The following is a 7,657-nucleotide window of genomic DNA, read 5'->3' on the forward strand; positions in this document are numbered from 1 at the left end:
GCTCCGCGACCCCGCCCCCGGCTCCCAGCGGCGCCCGCTCGCCCCGCCCACGCCTCGGTCCAGGCCAATCAGGGCCCAGCAGGTCACATGACTAGAAGTCAGCAGTCGATTGGTGGGGCCTGAACCAATCAACGGCGCCTGCGCCGGGCCGGAAGGGGCGGGGCTCGGGCGCGCCCCCGTTATCTGGGCTGGGGTCCCTCGGGCCTCGCCGCCGCCCCCACCGTCGCTCCCGACCCCACACTGCCAGGGCCCCATGTGCCCCGCGTCCCCGCCTGTCCCCTACAGAAGCCCCCTCGTCCCAGGCCCCTGTGCGCCCTGGCGTCTCCCTGGGCCCCGCCCACGGCCACGCCCTCCCGGGGGCGGGGCCCGCAGAGCCCGTCCCCTGGCAGCTCGCGGTCCTGCGTGTTCTTAGGTGAACCACGGCCCCGAGTTTCCCAGTTTGCGAGCATGCCCGACCCCACAGGTGCAGGGTTGCGGGGTAGGTCTGAGAAGGGGGGGGCTTGCCTAGCTCTGAGCACCCACTGCTGGTCACAGAGTCTGAACTTTCTGAACCTCCTGGTCTTCTAGGAAAAGCCTGGGCCACACCCCAGGGGAGGACGCAAGCCCTGAGGACCCCCTGGTAAGGCAACATCTGGATCAGGCATGCTAGCGTGGGGTGTGGGGGCGTCTGGGGTAAGGGATGTGGGGTGTAGGGGTGTGGGACAGGGCTGTGTGGGTGTCTGGGCTAAGAGGGGTGGGGAGTGGGGTACAGCGATGCAGAGGTGTGGGGTTGTGGGATACAGAGGTGCAGGGGTGGAGAGTACAGGGGTGTGGGGTGCGGGGGTGTGGGGCGCAGGGGTACAGGGGTGGGGGTGCAGGGGTGTGGGGTGCAGGGGTGTCGGGTGCAGGCAGAGCATTTGCGGGGGTGAGGTGAAGCTGGGAGGGGTGGGGCGGGGCCTTCCTGCCCCTGGCCCCTCCCTCCCTCCCAGGTGGCACATGCTTGTTTCAGGGGGCGGCGACCTGCTGCCCCCGGCCCCCGCCCCTCGTGGCAGGTCTCCAGGCCCAGGGCTCTGCCTGACTTTGGGGGCCCCTGTCCCCACGGTGGGGGCCGGCGAGGCCCACGCGAGCTGGTGGGTCTGTTCTGACTCTCGCTCAGGTGTGCCCTGTCTCCAGCAGCGCCGACCGAAGGGCCGCCAGCTGTGGGTGCCTCGGCGGGCTCGGGGGCCGCCTGCCGGTGCCCAGGGCCGAGGTGGCGCTGCCTTACTGGGTCCCCGTGTCCCTGAGACCCCGCCAGCAGGTAGGCGTCGTGCGGTGGTGTGGGGTGGCGGTAGGGCGGGCTGCGGGCACTGCCCTGCCTCCCGCTGCTCTCTGGGGTGCGGCGGGGCGGGGAGGGCGCCTCACTTCCTCCCCGGGACCACCCCGCGCGGCTGGCCACCGAGTCAGGGGCTCGGAGGGCGGGGGCGGCTGGCCGTCCAGCCCAGAGTCCGCGGCCCTGACCCCCTTTGGATGCTGCCCGGTGCTGGACCGGGGCGGGGGAGGGGCCCAGCTTGCTCCAGCTCCGCCCGTGGGACTGTCCGCCAGGTGCTCGGAAATCGGGGCGGGGGCCGGGCAGCCTGGCAGCCACTGCTCTCCCTCCCAGGTCCCGAAGGCGGCCAGGGCCTGCCCCTGCCCCTGCCACCGCTTCGGGGGGCGCTTCCCGGCTCCCCGGGACCAGGCGGTGCTGCCCTACTGGGTGCCCCCAGTCCTGCGGTTCCCCCGGAAGGTAAGAGCGGCTTCTCCCGGGGCGCCCGAGCCCGAGGCATCCAGCTTAACTCCCGGCTCTGCGGTGGGGGGGGGACCCTGCGGGGTGCTGGGCACCGAGTCCGCTCGCCCCCGCCTGCCTCTGGCCCACAGCAGAAACGCTTCTCAGAGGGCCCTGGGCCCCGCGGGGTGGTGGCGGAGCCTCTGGCCTGGCCTCCTGTCCTCCTGTCCTTCCCTTCCAGGCGCCCAGGCGAGCCCCAGGAGCCCAGGGCAGCCACGGCGACGGCGACGGTGACGGCCGCCCGGCTCTGAGCTGCCTGGCCCCCGCAGACCGCCCCCCGGACGCCTGTCCCTGCTACGGGCGCTGGCGGGTCCTGCTCAGGGGGCGGCAGCTGTGGGCGCTGCGGGCCGCGGGCTGGGCGGCGAGTGGCCTGGCCCCGCTGCTGCCCCTCGGCCTGCTCGCCCTCCTGCAGGCCCTGCTGCGCCTCGTCCTGGCCCTGCGGTGAGCGGCCGGCCGGCTGGACCCAGGCCTCCCCGGCGGGTGGGGCCGCAGCCGGGCGTCCCTCTGGGCGTGGACGCGGGTGAGTCTGGGCTCCGGCGGGGCCCCCGGCAGCCCCCGTCTCTGCCTTCCAGACATTTCTTCTGGGTCTGACGTGGGACCTTCAGCCCAGCAGGAGCATGACGGCCGCGGAATGTCGGACGCCGCGGCCCCCGGACCTCCGCCTCCCGGCAGCCTGGGCAGTGCGTCACCGTGATGGGGCCGGGAGCCGGGAGTTTGTTCTCAGTTCTCCAATAAATGTTATTTGCAGAACCCCGGGTGCCCCCCCAGAGCAGGTGACCTCTAACTTCTGACCCCGCTAGCTGCTTCTCCTCTGGGCCCCCGGATGGCGTGTCAGCGTCTGTGCCCGAGGCCCGTGTCCAGGGGGCTCGTGCTGTTGTCTGGGGCATCCCCCGTCCCGGCCCCCAGAGCCGCCGGCCTCCATCTTGCCTTCCGGGCCCGCCCACGGCTGTCACGGCTGCTCTGCAGGGGGACAGACACGCTCCTGGGGTGACGGTCGGGGTCGTGCCAGAGTGTGGGGGCAGGGACAGCCGCCGTGGCCGCCTTGCTGATGCCCGTTGCACCTCCTGCCCGCCTGACCGAGTGTCTCCGTGTGGCCTCAGGCCCTGACAGTGCTCGGGAGAACCGAGTCCAGAAGCGGGGAGGTGCAGGTGGGCGCAGAGCTGCAGGGAGGCGGGAGGGAGAGGCGGGGCTCGGCGGAGCGGCCCGCGGCCACCCTGCCTCGCATTGGGGCCCCCCCGGCTCCCGAGCTGCACCTGAACAGGGGCTGAGTGGTCAGTTCCGCCCACGCGATTCACCGCAGGCGGAGGGGCACTTGCCTGGCCCGCCCCCACTGGGCTCCGTTCCCGGCACCCACCGGTCCCCAACCCCCAACAGTGCGGCTGCCTCATGGCAGCTGGGTGTGGGCCCTTGGGGCCTCACGAGCCCTGGGGGCCCCCAGGGGCTCCCCAATGGCTGTGGGCGTAGCAGGGACCCCCAGTGCCAGGGGTCTGTGTGACGTGTCCCTCGGGGGAGCCCTGTGGCAGGGCTGACCCTCAAGAGTGAGGTTCTGTGTCACTGACAGGGAGGAGGAGCGTGGAGGAGAGCACTCGAGGGGAGCAGGGCAGGGCTGGCTCTGCTCCTCGGGGAGGGCTGGGCTCCTTACCCATCCGTCCAGTCACCACCCACCACCCCGGCCCCCACAAGGTGTGCCCTGCTGGGGCCTGTTGCCGCCAGCCCTGATGATGTCCTGGGGTCCGTCTCAGCCACAGGGGCGCGGGGCTGGAGCCCCGACACAGCTGGGGGCCAGGGTGCCCACCCAGTCTGTGTGGCTCGGAGCCTCGGGAGGGCGTGAAGGCTGGGGGCTCCGGGGGAGTCCGTCCTTTCTCACGTCCAGTCTCGTCTGCCTTTGGCAGGGCCTCTGCTGCCGTGTCACCCCAGGAGCAGGGACCCCCGGCTGCCGCCTCTCGCCGGCTCTGAGCCCGGTGCTGACGTCGGCCTCTGGGGGTCGAATCTGCTGCTGCTGCTGGGTCGGGAAGGGGGCAGGCGGCGGCCGGGCCCATCCGAGTGTCCACTGTGTCCGCGGCACACGGGCCTGTGTCCCGGCCCCTCATTCCTTCTGTGCGGGCCTGGCCTGTGTCCTAACCGCCCCTCGCCGGCCTCGCCTCGGGGACTGCCCTGCGCCCACTGGCCAGCAGGTGGCGCCGCCCGAGAGCTGGGAACCGCCTCCAGCCAGTGCCGTGGGGTCGGGGACAGCGGGCGCCTGGGGGTGCAGGAGTCCACAGGTGCCCTGCGGGGGGTGGGGTCGTGTCTGCAGACCCTGCCCAGGTGGCCGACGGGCCTCAGAGGCGAGACCGTCTGTGTTCCACCGTCCTGTGCTTCCTCCTGGCGCTGCTCGGGACCATCGGACCCTGGCCAGCGCCCTCCCCCGGGGGGGGGACAGGACAGTACTCCCCTCGCACCCGAGTCCCCAGGCCGACCCCTGGCGTCCTGAGCAGAGGGCACCCGGCCTGACCTGGGGCAGGGGAAGGAGCCCCGTGGCGGCCGTGGTGTGTGGGTTGGGCCTCTGGATTCTGGGAGCTGGACGGGGCAGACGCCAGGCCTGGGGCCGGCCGAGGTCCAGCAGGGGGCGTCACTCCCCTCCGAGCCGAGAGGGGCCATCCTGGCCCTCACGCAGCGGCTGACTGCGCCTGCAGCCGGGAGCGGCACTTCCGGCCCACGCCGGTGGCTCCCCGAGATGCCTTCGGCCCTAGTTTCCGCTTTGGGCTCACACCTCGTGTGCTCGGGCTCTCCCGGCAGTGCTCCGAGGGTGGTGGGGTGTGGGCCGACCGTGGGCCCGCGGCCGCGCTGTGAAGTTCGGCCCCGCCGTGTCGATTCACTCCGGGTTTGACACTTTAGGGCAAAGTCCTTTCTCTTTGGGGGCCGCCTCCCGGTGGAGCTCAGGGGTGAGGCGCCATGAGTCGGGTCCTCCCCGCGTGCCCCGCCCCTGTGGGCCCCTTGCAGCTTTCCGCCTCTCACTGATTTTCTCTTTCTTGCTTTCTTTAACGCATTTGGTCTGAGCACGGAGAAAACAAGCATTTATTTAGGGCCTCTTTATTTTCAGGAGAGACTGGGGACTTGAAACAAAGTACAAAGCCCTGATTCAGGTCCGGAGGCTGGAAAGGGGGAGAGGACGAGGCCGGCAGCGCTCAGACGGGGGTGGGGGCCGTGCACACACGGGGGGCACTCAGCTCAGCGACTCCCCCAGAGCCACAGGCAGAGGCTGCAGGGAGTGTCCCTGCCTTGGGCTGGGCCTGGAGCAGTGAGTCAGAGGGTCTTCGAGGGTCCGCACTCTCCCGTGGCCTCCGAGCGAAGTGCTGAGCCCCGAGGGGGGCCCGGACCCTGGGCCTCAGTTTCCCTGCGGTCGCTGCCAGCCTTCTCCCGGAGAGGACCCAGCCCTCCTGGAGCGGGAAGAGGCCGAGGGCCGGCAGACAGGTCCCCCCACCCCCCACACACACACCCGGGAAATCGGCTTTCACTGTTGTGCAGACGGTGACACCTGAGGCGCCCACTAGGCCGCTGCCTCACTGACGCCGCAGAACTGGCCGAATTCACAGGAACCGCCCGTTTCTGTACAGTGAGCGGGCGGGCAGGGGAGCTCTTCCCTGGACGCCCCCCCCACATGGCCTCTCCGGTGCCTCTGGGCTCTGCCTCTGGCGTGCTGCCGGCCCCTCCCAACCCCCCACCGACCTGCAAGCCCGGCCTGGCCTGGAGAGACGGGCACTGGCCAGCTCAGGGCTGCCGGGAGCGGCGGGGGGCTGAGAACACGCCCCCACCCGAGAGCAGCCTCTGGGCAGACAGGAAGCGGTGTTGGCCTGTGGAAGGGCAGAAGGTCGAGGCTGGTGGTTTTCCATCAAGGAAACTGGCCCGGGGGTTGGGGACTCCGTGCACGACTGGGGGCCGTCGCCCGCCCCGAGCAGACCCAGCTCAGGCTGCTCCCACGGCCGTGCCCATGGGCCTCGCGTTGGCAGGGCCGGTGGAGAGGCTGCGACCTTGGCACTGCCCAGGGCCCCTGCCCAGCACCCCTCCTGCCCCTCTCCAGAGCTGGGGCCGAGGAAGAGGGAGGGAACCGTCAGTGGCCAGCGGCCCTCGGGCACCAGCTCTGCCCACTGTCCAAACCGCCGCCCTCCTCAGGCCCGGGTGGGCCACACAGGCACCACTGCCCACCCTCCGGGCGCGGCCAAGTGATTCTCCCAAGAAAGACACTCCGGGATCTGGCCTGCAGGGCTCAGGGGCTCTGCACGTGCACAACCCCCGTTCACTCCCTGGCACTGCTGGGCAGCGGCATTGAGAACGGAACCACTCGAGCATGGCATCAGATCACTGCTGGGAGAGTCCACCCCTGCCTCAGCCTGGCTACAGAGCACTGCTTGCAGAGTCTCAGTCCAGCTTCAAAGCACTGCTGGGAGAGTCTGTCCCCCGCCCCAGCCGGGCTTGGAAAGCCCCCTTCCCCAAAAAAGTATATTTTGCCTGAATTTGGGGGCCTTGGTCTAGAGCACAGCTGAGCACGCTAGCGCCCGCTTCCTGGGCGGGGAGGACCTGCCACGGCGCCCACCACCACACAGCCCCTCCGGCCGGGGGGCCCTGCTGGCGGCACCCAGAACTTGGGCTTGGCTGACCCCAGGCCCAGCCGCCCGGCCGCACCTCCTTCCTGCCCCGTCTGCTCGCGCCTTCCCAGCCCGGAGTCACGCGGCCCCTGCCCTGGTCCGGGCAGCCTTTTCCACAGGAGGGGGAGCCGGAGCCTTCCTCGAGCCCGCACCCCCGTCTCCCGAGCCTGTTCGTCTCCCCAGCACGTGGGACGCCAGGAAGCAGCGGGGGCCGCCAGCGAGCCCTGGGGGGCAGCGGCCTGAGGGCTGGGGGGCAGCAGCCTGAGGGCTGGGGGGCAGCGGCCTGAGGGCTGGGGGGCAGCAGCCTGAGGGCTGGGGGCAGCGGCCTGAGGGTTGGGGGGCAGCGGCCTGAGGCTTTGCTTCCCGCCCCTGGGGCTGCAGCCGGCCAGGAGGAGCGGGCAGGAGAGCGGTGAGCACCGTGAGCACCGTGGACCCAGGGGCCGCGCTCGGGGCCCGGCTTCTGGTCTGTTCTGTCTGGGGGACACGTCCCAGGAGGGGGGGACCCAAGGGCGCGGTGCTGGGGGTCCCAGGACCATCCCGACGGTGCGCCTGCCTCCAGCCCCCACTCTGACCCCCACGGTCTGTCCCTACCCGGCCGCTCCTCCTCGGGCCGTACAGGGGGCGGGCCCGGGCCCCACAAGAGCATGTCCAGGGGCGCTGGGCCGCTCCCATGGGCCCGGGGTGTCATCTGCCCCCGCCCCCCTGGCCCCCCACCTCCACACTCACCAACACCGCGCCCACACTCAGACATGCGTGCTTACACACACACACACACACACACACACACACACACACACGCCCGCGAGCACACGCGTGGTGCCCACGTGCACAGAGTATGTACGCTCACACTCCTGACGTGCCTGTGTGTGAATCCTCTCACAAATGCACATACATGCTTCTCCACATGGATGTGTCCTCACACACTCATGTACTCACGCCAGCTTGCACTCACACACGCCCCCTTGCCGCTCCCTGCGCCCTTCGGTCTCGGCCTCCGTCCCGGGGGGCCTTCCCTCCTGCTCGCAGCCGTGCCGGGCTGTGCTGACCCGGGCTGGCTGCCCCTCCTGGAGCTGCACTTGGGCCGGCCTGGCCAGTGAGTCAGCAGCCCACCCCGGGTGCTGTGTGCGGCCACCCGGGCTTCCGGCTGTGTGTGGGCGCCCTGTTCACCCTTCCCGGTGTGGGGGAGCCGCGGCCCTGCAGCCCCCCACTGCGAGTCCTCAGTGAGGGCGAGAGAGCGGCTACACTCACCTCCGGG

The 7,657-nt window shown here is 71.2% G+C and overlaps 1 protein-coding gene across 6 annotated transcripts; it reads left to right on the forward strand.

The window, feature by feature from the left end:
- Positions 1-169: 169 nt before the first annotated feature.
- C8H16orf95 (chromosome 8 C16orf95 homolog) lies at positions 170-2,549 on the forward strand. 6 transcript variants are annotated; one of them, XM_055146221.1, is made up of 6 exons: positions 170-478; positions 568-619; positions 1,153-1,276; positions 1,619-1,741; positions 1,962-2,221; positions 2,353-2,549. In XM_055146221.1, the coding sequence occupies exons 1-6, from the start codon at positions 448-450 to the stop codon at positions 2,369-2,371; spliced, it is 609 nt and encodes a 202-aa protein (XP_055002196.1). In that variant the 5' UTR covers positions 170-447; the 3' UTR covers positions 2,372-2,549. The 6 variants fall into 6 exon arrangements, 4 of the variants coding, with proteins under 4 accessions (XP_055002196.1, XP_055002192.1, XP_055002194.1 ...); XR_008631286.1 differs by having other exon boundaries at positions 278-478; positions 1,962-2,300; positions 2,386-2,549; XR_008631287.1 differs by having other exon boundaries at positions 278-478; positions 1,962-2,300; positions 2,394-2,549.
- The last annotated feature ends 5,108 nt before the right edge of the window (positions 2,550-7,657 follow it).

This window comes from Sorex araneus, chromosome 8 (assembly GCF_027595985.1).
Source record: "Sorex araneus isolate mSorAra2 chromosome 8, mSorAra2.pri, whole genome shotgun sequence".
Lineage (NCBI taxonomy): Eukaryota > Metazoa > Chordata > Mammalia > Eulipotyphla > Soricidae > Sorex > Sorex araneus.

Excerpts from the sequence above, each read along its gene's own strand:
- C8H16orf95 (XM_055146221.1), top strand. The coding sequence starts at position 448 with ATGCCCGACCCCACAGGTGCAGGGTTGCGGG. Across the intron at positions 620-1,152 it reads CAAGCCCTGAGGACCCCCTG|CAGCGCCGACCGAAGGGCCG; the intron begins GTAAGGCAACAT and ends CCCTGTCTCCAG. Across the intron at positions 1,742-1,961 it reads TCCTGCGGTTCCCCCGGAAG|GCGCCCAGGCGAGCCCCAGG; the intron begins GTAAGAGCGGCT and ends CTTCCCTTCCAG.